The following is a 12,928-nucleotide window of genomic DNA, read 5'->3' as shown; positions in this document are numbered from 1 at the left end:
TAACATACACCGATATTGCTTTAAGTGTAATTATTATTTCATATAATGCTTTTGGGAAATGAAATTCCCTTTGTTTTTCTGTTATACAGGGTAGGTTGTTCATTCGGCTCTTACAACAACTGGGGACACCTGAAACTTTGGAAAAATTAGGCAATTTAAAGGACTTTGAAATTTTATGTAGTTGTAGAAGTTCTACAGAAAATCTTCAATGATAAAATTTATGTTTACCATATTTTTATAACAGTAGGCTTCCATTTGGGTAGCATGGCTTGGAACAACATAGCTTCCTGTATGGCCCCTTGTTATTTGAATAGGGTCATTATCAGCCCCCATTTTGGAGAGAAGTGAGAGCTCTTTTATTACTATTGTAGTAACAGGAGAATGTGACCCTACTCTGAGGCAGTGATATTACAACATTGTACCCACTTAATTTACTGGATACTGATGTAATTGTCACTGAGATGTAAATGGGCTTGCTCTTGGTATGGTAATAAGCTTCTCAATCAGGTGTAAACTACCTGGGCCTGTCCTTGCATAGGGCTATTGACCTGGGGATGTTGTGTCGGTCAGTATATCAGGTCTAGATTTATTTTGATCTATAATTTAAGAGTTGAAGAATCTAGTGTGATCTCTAATCTCCAGGTTGAAGATAGCTTCAACATTTTCGTTACTCCTTTTTCAAGTTTACAAGAAATATCTGCTGTGTTACTACTATTTATGGCTTTGACAAGTCTTAATATTTGAATGTGATACCTAGTTTATTGTAAGTAATGAGTGTAAAGAATTGGATTTAGGGAACGTTTGAATCTTTGACATGTACATGTATTTCTTAGTTTTCCAATGATACCCACAATATCGTCTGATCTACATGCAGAACTTGACTCCCTAGGATTTTTTTAATTTTTGGAATGGCTCAATTCCGTTTTTTTTTAAGTTATGTATTTCTTTGTAAAATCATTAGACAATATATGTTCTAGACATTACAATTCTTTTCTTTATAAGAGAGGTCTCTTTCCCACAATGTGTAATTTTTCTACAATAGAATTATAATCTCAAACAGTACAGAATTTCATACAAATCTTGTATGCATGGGCATGAAGAATTTCTGTTCTGAGTGCAGGCTTTTTATGTGGTATCGACTTAACACACACAATGAGGGTACTCCAGAATGTCATAGAGCTGTTTTCCCGTGTTGACATAGCACATTTTCCCCTGTCAACACTGCACATTCTGAAGTTGTTATCCTGTACAGTTTGGGAATTTTGTTACCTTGAACCTTTTACATAAATTTGTGTAACATGTACATGTTAAATATTCCCCTAGGCCTTACCGCACCATTTCGCTAAAATACCCATAATTTAGTGTTAGTCATGCCAACCCTTACATAATAAACTTGATTAGATAAAATACAAATTAAAACATATTAGTCTATGTTAGGAATTTCTGGAACTCTGAACCGGAACAAACCTTTCCGCCTACTGCAAGTCTATGGTGTCAAAACTATTATTACTGTATGGAAAGGGAATTCCATGGATCAGTGGGAAATCATTATACAGGATCAATGTCTGCCTTCACAGGGTGTGAAATATTACCCAACAAAGGAATGTTCTATTGTCTCTAGATTCACCATTGATTGTGTTGATTGGGATTATTTACATGTGAAGTTTAACATTTTTGTGATCATTCATGTGGAAATGTCCTCTGAGGTTGACATTACGCATTATAAGTGCATTTTTGTGAACGCATGAGTGATCTTGATTTATAGGAGCAGACAGCTTGTTGGTAGCTATTTTTACTCTCTGTGTTATTCACACCTTTTCAGACCCGTTAATGAGACTCTTAGATCCTGGTGAGCTTTTAAGTGTATTGGGATTATCTGGACACCTTTGGTCACTCAACCTAAAATACAACCATGTGCTACTTTTGGGGGCATAAAAACAAGTTTTAAAATCTGTCAATGAGGGAATTATGGGCTGGAATTTTGTTGTAACAGTGAGTTGAACTGCTGTAAAATTCTACAGGGTCTGTACCTGGAAACCTCGGTGTCATCGTGTTGAATTGGATAAGTTGATGTGTGCAGTGAGACACGGGATTATGGGAGATTCTCTGTGTATTTTTGTATGTTTACTTCAGAGACAGTCATTCATGGATTAAAGTGTTTTGTTTGCATGAGGAATTTGTGATACTAGTTAAAATGTCGATTTGTAAGTTATTAAGTATGTTTTTCTTGCTTTAATTGACTGTAGAGTGTTTAAACCTGTTCAGACTTTTCTGAGGAAATATGGAAAAATCTATAGACCTCTGCAAAAAATCACCAACAGCATGGTTGAATTATTTTTAAGAAGCTGGACTTGTTAGTGAACTGCTCTATATACAAGTTTTGTTTTTGCAGGAGAGAGCTAGAAGACAGGGGTACATTTGGGTAGGTACACACAAAATTTCTAATCTGGAGTCTAAAGAGATACAGGTAGACATATTTATACAGCTGTGTAGTAATCAAGGGTCCCACACAGAGGATATCATGGGACAGGGGACACAGTTTAACCCTTAACCCACCTAGTTTCCAATCTTTAAACACATTGATATCTCCTTGAAGAATTGTATCAAATTATATATGAAGGATATTTTGTAAACAGACACAGTGTTGTTTTTGTGATGTAGTTGATAAGCTTGCAGATACATGTCTGATACACATTTTTGGGAGTTTTATCAGTGCAGTCACTTGGATTTAACTGATAGCAATCACCACTGGTTCTCATCTCATACCCAGGTGTGTCATTATCTCACCTGGGACTAAGGACAACACCTGTAATTAACTAACTGGGCAACAATAGCCATATAAAGATGAACAGAGACATACAGACACTACCATTAATTTTACAGTAGGCTATTAAGGTCCTTTTCTGAACAGAATTGGACAAATCACCATGCATTGATCTTTGAAGAAAAAGGGAATGCATTTTTCACCAAAACAATATGATGATAGTCATTATGTTACCATGGTTAGAAATAATAGTGTTTGATAACAGCTGCATTAAATTTTGTAGGAGTTTGATTGTGTGCAAAATGTGAAATTACTTTCTTGACTTTTGGCACCTATTCTTGTTTATCTATTTCAACCGATTCTTGAATATGAAGTTACCATCATTTCAAAACATTTATATTTTCATAAAAAAAACTTTGATAAGAGTCAGAGTATTTGAAAACTCCCAGTCGGAAAGTTTTACCTCACCAACCATTCCTTGGGACTGGTAGCAAGTATAGCACAGTTCATTGTTTAGACTGGTAAATTTATTCAAATGTCTGGAATACAAGAATCAGATTTTATAGACTTTTGATAGAGTCATTACTATATTTTTCACATGCTCATTTTGTAGTTGAATATTTGAATATGCTAGCCTACAAACCATAAATTAGTCTATTTTCAGTTTAATTTTTAATATGGTAACTCCCAAAACACAATAAGGCTGCTACTTTCAATTTAAATTTGAATACGGTAACCCCAAGACGCAAAATTAACCTACTTATAGTTTGATTTTGAATTCATTCTCTATTTTAGTGCTGACAACATGGATTTTGATAATTTCGCACATGAGAATTCATATGGGGGTCATGACCCCGGTATGTATAGCAGTGATCCTTATGGACATAGCTATTCTCCACACCTCCCTAATGGAGGGCAGTATTATCAGGACGAACGGTCCCCCCATGGATCCAGGGTGTCTCTTCAAAGTGGCGATGGCCATAGAAACCTGTCCAGAATGGTGAGCAACTGATATGCGAATAGTTTTTGTTACTCTTGTCTTCATTGATTTCTTGGACATTTAATTTAATAGTTTGGCCAGAAATATTTAAGTAGAAATAACACTACAAGAGAAATTTGATATGGATGGAAAGTAAAGGATATGTACAACACTATTTTTGAAATTGAAAATTTTCAAATTTACCTTATTCAGTTAAAAAATGCAGTTTTAGTAGAAAGTAATCTAAAAAAAAAAAAAACCCAAAAAACAGCTAGACTCAAATCGTGCTACAGATCAGCAGTCAACACATAAACCTACTGATCTACCCTGTGAGACAAATAGATTTAAAAGGAATATACACGTATTGCTGATATTTGCATTTTCACATAAGTTTCAGAAAGGAAGTCAGTCATTATGACCATGTATCAGTCCTCCCTAATTTTGATAGTATGTTCGTTGGTGTGTAATTTTGTTGATACATTGTAGTTACTTCTGTGAATATAAAACAATAGAAATTAGTCTTAAAGAATGAACAGTGAAATCCTAGCATTTGATGTTGTTAGGGTTAGGATTAGAATTATTAGGGGAGTGTAAATAGTTAAATGATAACATACTAGAGAAAACTGTTGTGGATGCAGATAATGATGAATTTTGAAACTCTTAAAATTGAAGTTGTATACTGAAAATTTTGCAGTTTTAATCAAAAGTCACAGGGTAAAGATTTAAAACCTTGTAAGATTTGAATGATTTTTTAAGATTGGCAGTCTTATGAGTTAACCCAATGAACTAATTTGCTGGTCAGTAAGATTTAGAACTGATGTTTGAAGTCGGCCATATTCCTCCTTAATCTTGGGATTATTTTTGCAGGATAACAAGCATGTGGGTCCAGGTTCCATGGGATCCCTCCATCGACAGGAACCGCCCCAGGATAACTATGCTTCCTACTCTTCCCTGACTCGCCCACCATACGAAGAGGACCCCCAGGGATCGCCACGGGGCCCCACTACCCCTATAAGGTTTAATGGCTATCAGGACCCGCCCTACAGTAGCGGTGGTCGTTACAGTGTGGCGTCCAATGATAGCTTACGCAGAGCTGACCCATACAGCATTTATGATCCTAGGTAGCTAGCATGCTAGTTTTTAAACCCATCCCATAATGCAGTTTTCTAAAGTATACTTTATGTGAAGACATTTTTAAAATCCAACGTATATTCTTAAGCCTTAATTTAGTTGTTTTAAAAATCAAACAAATGACATTGTGCATTTCTGTATTTTTATTTTTTTTTGCATGGTTATCTTATTTTGAAATCTGAGAATTTTGTGTAAGCATTGTATTATTGTGATGATTTGCATCTAGATTATGTTGTTTAATATGTTTGTTGACATAATAAGATTAAAAGAAATCCCAGTCAGTGCATTGTGGGATACCTAAGTATGCTGGGATGCCTTGTATGTTGGCCAGTGAATGCATGTGGTGTCAGTACACATTTTAAAATCATCATGGCAAACTCATCATCATGTTGCATGCTGGGATCAAGATTTCATTGAATTCACACTGCATACTGCTGGCATCTTGGATAGAAAATTTCTCAAGCAAAATGAATAAAATTCCCTATTATACATTAGAATTTGAAGTTTTTTGACATTTTACTGTTAAAGTGGTATAAACAACCCCTACAGCAGTATGTATATACATAGCTAGAATGGAGTTTTCCAGTTTGAACAACACACTAACTTTTTTGTTTCCATTTTTTTTATTGTTAATCTTTATAAATCTATATTAATAACATAATGAGTTTTTTTGCACATTACTGCTAATAAAGTTAACAGAGAACTTTAGAGGAAAACAACAGAAAGGACTAAAGATAATTATTTTGAATGAATAATGGCTATGATTAAATCTTATGTGTTAAACATTGTAAGCCTGCAGCTACTTTTTCTGCTTGTTTTAGTTTGATGTAATGAAATTAATGTATGTTGAGAGTTACAGATTTGTTTCCTGTTGCTAGGGATGGTCCGCCACGAAGCCGAGGCAGTTATGATCAGTCTCCTCCATACGGCAGTAACCAGCACATCTCCCAGGACCCTAGATACGCAGATCACCCTGCAAATGATCATTATGGTGATCTCCCTGGTAATGATCGTTATGGTGATCTCCCTGGTAATGATCGTTATGGTGATCTCCCTGGTAATGATCGTTATGGTGATCTTCCTAGTAATGATCATTATGGTGACCAACCTGGACATGATCCGTACGGTGATCATCCAAGTAACGATCGCTTTAGCGACCCCCACAACGACTCCCGTGTCAGTGATTCTTTTTATAGAGACTCTCCAGACAGGAATGACTTGTATCCAAGAAATGGGCCTCATCATGACAACTACCAGGATTTCCCCCCAGAGGAGGGGCGCCTCCATGACCCATCATATATCGATGATAGGTACAAAGGATACCCTGATGAACCAGGGAATTACCGGGAATCACCAGATCCTAGGTCCCAGGGTTACAGAGATGAAGGGCCCCCTGAGGACAAGTTCCACAGCATGTCTCTAAATGATCCTCCTGGCAACTATCCTCCCAACCATAGCTACCTTGACATCCCACAGAACCAGAGCTTTGACCAACGGGGACCGATGGATCGCTATGGAGAGGGGGGTCATGGGCCAGGGGATCGCTATGGAGATGTAGATCATGGGCCAGAGGATCGCTATGGAGATGTTGATCGTGGGCCAGGAGATCGCTATGGAGATGGGAACCCAGGGTTAGGGGATCGTTATGGAGATGAGCAGCCAACATTCGGTGATTATGATGATCAGCCATACAGAAAACATGAGGGACTTCCCCCAGTTCACAGCGACCCATTCGCAGATGATCCCTTCCAACAGCAGCAGATGCAGAGAAGTCGCACACCAACCTCAGTTCATGATCAGTATGGTAAGTGACAGATACTGCACATTCATGGTAAATCAGGCAGCTACTTTTCTAGGTGTTGTTCTGTATTTGTTTGGTGGGTTTTTTTTTTGCCTTGCTCTATTTTGCTTACTTTTTTCTGAGTTTGGTTTTGGCATTATAACATGTCTGATTCTGAGATCCTGTACATCTGGTTGCTTTTCACACTCCATGTTCCCAATCTGTTCTCTGACTGTTCTTTTTGAAACCTTGACAGACTCTGGTTAAGCTGAATTATCTTTGTGTCTCTGTTCTTTCTGTCACTGTTGTGGGTGTGCTCTGACATGACCTGGTCGATGGTTCACAGCAATATTGATTTAGAACCATTCTCTCTGCTGTTGTCTTCTCTCGCCTTCTCCTCGCTCTCTTTCTCTATCTTTCTGTCTCCCTCTGTGTTGTGTCTCTGTCTGTCTCCCTCTTTGTTGAGAAATCTCCCTGCAGGTACAAGTGATAGAACAATTTTTGGATATCTTTTTTTAGATTCAAACCCTAACTTGAGATATGTGCCCCAAGATGAATTTGACCCCTACGACGGTCACCATGGTGATTATGCACCAATGATGGCCCAGAATTTGGAGTCACACCCTGACTTTGATCAGTCTAACATGAGTGAGTATAGTGTAGGGTATTGTTGTGTGGCTATGAGTTAATAGATCTGATTTGTTAAAGAATAGGTTGAGAATTCCTGTTGATTGTCACTTCAGGAGAAGTAATTTGAGAGCAAGTTTTGAAATGGGTTGAGTATCTCATGTTGAGTGAGGGAGTTGTAGTTCTGAACATTGTATATTAATATTTAAATGAAATGGATTAGAAAAAAAGTCCCCACAATTTATTGATGCCTCTTTTAGAGCTCATAGTGTTGAGATTGTATGAAACATGATCCTCACAGTGTTGTATTAATATAATACTAGTCTTATAGTGTTGTGATTGTAATAATATGATACTGAACTCATAATATTAAGATTGTATAAATATGACATTGAACTCACAGTGTTGTGATTGTATGAAATATAATACTTAGCTCACAGTGTTGTATATATATAGTACTGAACTCGTGGTGTTGTAAAAATATATATATAGTACTGAACTTGCGGTGTTGTAAAAATATACATAATTATAGTACTGAACTCACGGTGTTGTATAAATATATATATAGTACTGAACTCACGGTGTTGTATAAATATATATATAGTACTGAACTCACGGTGTTGTATAAATATTTATGTAGTACTGAACTCACGGTGTTGTATAAATATATATATAGCACTGAACTCATGGTATTGTGTGTGTGTGTGTATATATATTTAATTGTTTGTAAACACCAATTTAAAATCAAATAATAGTTAAAACAGGTAAAATAATGTAGGACATGCCGTACAGCCTCATAAATACGTATGTGTGATGATTTAACAGCGTTTTCACAATTTGGAAAAAAAAGTGTCAAAATTCGGACCATAAAACTTTAAATATGCGCAAGTGATTAGAGATATATTTTATGTGTTGTGTACACATTAATGGTATGCAAGTATTTTGATTCTGACAAGAGTACAAGCAGGGGGAAGTTAACAGTTCATTGAGTGTGACTAGGGCACATTAGTGTAAAAGATACATGTGACAGTCTGACTAGGGCACACATGTAAAAGATATATATGACTGAATCTGACTTGTGTACACATGTGTAAGAATTGCATGTGAGTGAGTCTTACTAGGGCACACTAGTGTAAAAGATACTTGTGAGTGAGTCTGACTAGGACACACTAGTGTAAAAGATACTTGTGACCGAGTCTGACTAGGGCACACTAGTGTAAAAGATACTTGTGAGTGAGTCTGACTAGGGCACATTAGTGTAAAAGATACTTGTGAGTGAGTCTGACTAGGGCACACTAGTGTAAAAGATACTTGTGAATGAGTCTGACTAGGGCACACTAGTGTAAAAGATACTTGTGAGTGAGTCTGAGTAGGGCACACTAGTGTAAAAGATACTTGTGAGTGAGTCTGACTAGGGCACACTAGTGTAAAAGATACTTGTGACCGAGTCTGAGTAGGGCACACTAGTGTAAAAGGTACATATGAATGAGTCTGACTAGGGCACATTAGTGTAAAAGATACTTGTGAGTGAGTCTGACTAGGGCACACTAGTGTAAAAGATACTTGTGAATGAGTCTGACTAGGGCACACTAGTGTAAAAGATACTTGTGACCGAGTCTGAGTAGGGCACACTAGTGTAAAAGGTACATATGAATGAGTCTGACTAGGGCACACTAGTGTAAAAGATACATGTGACCGAGTCTGACTAGGGCACACTAGTGTAAAAGATGCATGTGACTGAGTCTGACTAGGGCACACTAGTGTAAAAGATGCATGTGACTGAGTCTTACTAGGGCACACTAGTGTAAAAGGTACATGTGAGTGAGTCTGACTAGGACACACTAGTGTAAAAGATACTTGTGACAGTCTGACTAGGACACACTAGTGTAAAAGATACTTGTGACAGTCTGACTAGGACACACTAGTGTAAAAGATACTTGTGACAGTCTGACTAGGGCACACTAGTGTAAAAGATACATGTGACTGAGTCTGACTAGGGCACACTAGTGTAAAAGATACATGTGACTGAGTCTGACTAGGGCACACTAGTGTAAAAGGTACTTGTGACAGTCTGACTAGGACACACTAGTGTAAAAGATACTTGTGACAGTCTGACTAGGACACACTAGTGTAAAAGATACTTGTGACAGTCTGACTAGGGCACACTAGTGTAAAAGATACATGTGACTGAGTCTGACTAGGGCACACTAGTGTAAAAGATACTTGTGAGTGAGTCTGACTAGGACACACTAGTGTAAAAGATACTTGTGACAGTCTGACTAGGACACACTAGTGTAAAAGATACTTGTGACAGTCTGACTAGGACACACTAGTGTAAAAGATACATATGACTTGAGTTTGACTAAGTGTACTTGTATGTAGAAGTTACATTTTATTTTTGCTGGCTTTAGGTGGCCACAATGATCACCCACCCATGCGTTACGATGATCGCTATAGTAATGATGGACGTGGTACTCCACAAAGAGGAATGTACGATGACAATATCTGTCGATCAGAAAATGTTCTCGTCAATGCACCATCCAGGGATCACTTCTCTGATGGTCGTCACACACCTTCTGTCCAGGGAGACGGTAAGGATTTACATTTTATGTGCATGCATCTTTTTTATGTCAATCTACTTAAGAATTAGATAACTCGTATGATGTTTCCATCAAAGCAAATTATGAACTTTGAATTATGATATCATAGCAGTTTGTTTTGGGCATTGTTTAGCATCGATATTGGGGAAATGGCATTGGAAATGGTACCAGTTCTCAGCATCGTTATATAAGGGGGGGGGGGATGCTGTCTCAGTTGTGTCCCTTTTACATGTAACAGAATGCTTGGTTGTTATTGTGTCACCTTTACACGTAACAGAATGCTTGGTTGTTATTGTGTCCCTTTACACTTAACAGAATGCTTGGTTATTGTGTCACCTTTACATGTAACAGAATGCTTGGTTATTGTGTCACCTTTACATGTAACAGAATGCTTGGTTATTGTGTCACCTTTACATGTAACAGAATGCTTGGTTATTGTGTCACCTTTACATGTAACAGAATGCTTGGTTATTGTGTCACCTTTACATGTAACAGAATGCTTGGTTATTGTGTCACCTTTACACGTAACAGAATGCTTGGTTGTAAGTGAGTCTCACTTGTGTCATCTTTACTAGTGAAACTCAAAAAAGTTTTGCAACCTTGCAGCATGCTAAGGAATTTTAGAAGAAGAAAACAGAGATGGAAACAGATTATTGTTAAGTAAAAGAAAGACTTATAAAATGTAGACCAGCTTTGAATCGTTTGCGAGAAATGTCCACGTTGTGATGTAGATGTTACAGACATTTGTCATCTTAAACTAATTCCTCATGATGTACTCATTCAGTATCCTAGTACCACAAAGATTTTTGGTGGTGTGTTGGTATTAGTACAGAGTTTGAGTGTAGTTTGTTCTACCATGAGCTCAGAATTATAATCAGAGCATAATGTTAAGAATTTTGATTGAGTGATATTATTCTGATGTAGTACATATTACCATGGTAATTGGGTCTTGGTCAGTGTACTTTATCTTCCTAACAAAAGAGTTCCATTATTTTCAAATCACAAGAGATGGGCACTGTAAGAGGGTATGACTGTTTTACCCACCACTTCCTCAGTGCTTGTTGTATGGCAGTGGTCAAAGAACTGAGATTTGTATGTGGCGTAGCCGTGAGAGCATTATCTGGACTGGTTATAATTTGAATTGAAACCAGCAAGGCTCTGTTTGTATCCAATGTGGGCTCTTTGTCAAGAATTTGGATAGATAAGGACCATACAGAGTTACCAATAACACCTAGCATTCTGTTGTGTTCAAATTCCATCTACCCTGCCCCTCAGAAATGGAGTCTAATGGAACACATAGTGTGCAGATAATTAACTAATTACCTAAATATTTGGTACGTGATTTATGTCGCTGTGGAATTCCATCGCTTTGCTTACATACTGATGAATTTCCATTTAACAGACATTCGAGGTAGGTTTTTGTAATGTTAGGGATGATTGACACTTATTACAAGTTTAACACTATTGAAATGACACTTCACCAATTAAACATTGGCTTTACAACTTCATTAAATTATGAACCAATTCAGAAACTTTTGGAGTAAGTTAAGGAGACTATGAAACTTTAAGCGTACACAGTGTCCGTAGTTTGGGGGTGTTTTCGATGGAGAGATAAGATGTAGACTAAAGGTTTGTAAGGCTGCCCATTGTTGGTGGGATTTAAATGCTCCACTGCAGAATAATAGATTAATTGATTGTGTGACCCAGTAATGTCTGTTCAGGGAGGCCAATAGATTTGCTGCTCTCAATGTCTACACTAACCCTGTTATTTGTGCACCTACTACAACTGTTTCTATTTTTATTGTCATTCATCATATCCTATAACTTGGGTTAGGACTTTGATTTTTAGTATGTGTATTCCATGTTTGAGCATCAATTGATAGACCAGTATATAATATATACACCGGATCACTGATGCTCTCACAATACCAGTTGGACTCACTAGATTCCCATGCAGTTCTCATTTATTGTTTGTCCTTAGCAATTAGAAATCACAGTATGATAAAGTATAGACATGGGACAAATTTCAGATAATTAAGACATCTTTTTTTCCTGTAGAATGTTCAACACCTAACTGTAATAAATATTTTTTATAGACTATATATGTATATATGTATACTTTTCAACAACACCAGCTTATTGTATTCATATCAAACATCTGCATTGAAATGTTTATGAACATCAATTGATGAAGAATTGAAGATTAACTTTATAAATTTCAGTAAAGATTATGATAAGAATTGAAAAGTTAGTGTAGCTTACTCTATTCCACTTCATATAGAATTCAAATCTATGTTTTTAGCCGAGTTGCAACGAAGTTGAACTCGGCTATTGGTTTGGTGATGCGGGCGGGTTGGCAGGCGGGCGGTTGGGCGTCAACAATTGGCTTCCGGATGATAACTCGAAAAGTTTACAATCTAATCAAATGAAACTTTGATATGTTGTTGGGTACCAGGTAAGGAAGACCCTATTGATTTTGGAGAAAAAAGGTCAAAGGTCAAGGTCACAGTGACCGAATATAGAATGAAAATTTCAGAAATATTTGGTTTCCGGATGATAACTCAGAAAGTTTAAATCTGAATCAAATGATACTTAAAGATATTGTTATGTACCAGGTAAGGAAGACCCCTATTGATTTTGGAGATTTTGCAGTACAGCCTGGACCCAGTTGCACGAGGGTTGGTTAACTTTGACTGACAGTTAACTTGCCATTAACTTGAACATTTATATTGTGTTAACTTGAAGTTAAGGTAGTACTCTACATCGTCATAATGGCTGACTTCCTTTAAAAACATGGATGAAAAAATCGATATCAGCAATATTTGACTTTTACTTTTCCATTTAAATACCTAGCCGAGTAGCTCAGTAGGTTAGAATACTGACTGCTGACCTGTAGGTCGAAGGTTCGAGTGCAGCAGGGGTTTTAATTTTTTTTCAGATTACCTTCTACTAAAACTGTATTTTTTGACAAAATAAAGTAAATTTGAAAATTTTCAACTTCAAAATATTTTTGTACATATCCTCCACTTTTCATCTACATCAAATTT

The 12,928-nt window shown here is 36.9% G+C and overlaps 1 protein-coding gene across 10 annotated transcripts in view; it reads left to right on the top strand.

The window, feature by feature from the left end:
* Positions 1 to 12,928, top strand: part of LOC125683518 (splicing regulator ARVCF-like) — a 52,874-nt gene that overhangs the window by 17,088 nt on the left and 22,858 nt on the right. For 6 of the 10 annotated variants that reach the window (XR_008795733.1, XR_007372985.2, XM_048924749.2 and 3 more), the window contains 6 exons: positions 2,393 to 2,422; positions 3,560 to 3,764; positions 4,611 to 4,864; positions 5,753 to 6,678; positions 7,174 to 7,302; positions 9,693 to 9,872. Coding sequence is in view for 8 of the 10 variants with exons in the window: in XM_048924749.2 (XP_048780706.2) it covers positions 2,393 to 2,422; positions 3,560 to 3,764; positions 4,611 to 4,864; positions 5,753 to 6,678; positions 7,174 to 7,302; positions 9,693 to 9,872 (1,724 nt within the window). In the remaining 2 variants the exon portion in view is untranslated. Of the gene's footprint in view, positions 1 to 2,185; positions 2,205 to 2,392; positions 2,423 to 3,559; positions 3,765 to 4,610; positions 4,865 to 5,752; positions 6,679 to 7,173; positions 7,303 to 9,692; positions 9,873 to 12,928 lie in introns of those variants that run through there. The other 4 variants (XM_048924757.2, XM_048924750.2, XM_056139432.1 and 1 more) reach the window with 4 other exon arrangements.

The sequence above is a fragment of the Ostrea edulis genome, chromosome 6 (assembly GCF_947568905.1).
Source record: "Ostrea edulis chromosome 6, xbOstEdul1.1, whole genome shotgun sequence".
In the NCBI taxonomy this organism is placed as follows: Eukaryota; Metazoa; Mollusca; class Bivalvia; order Ostreida; family Ostreidae; genus Ostrea; species Ostrea edulis.
Note: the sequence above shows the minus strand (reverse complement) of the source record. Positions and strands in the feature narration are given on the sequence as shown.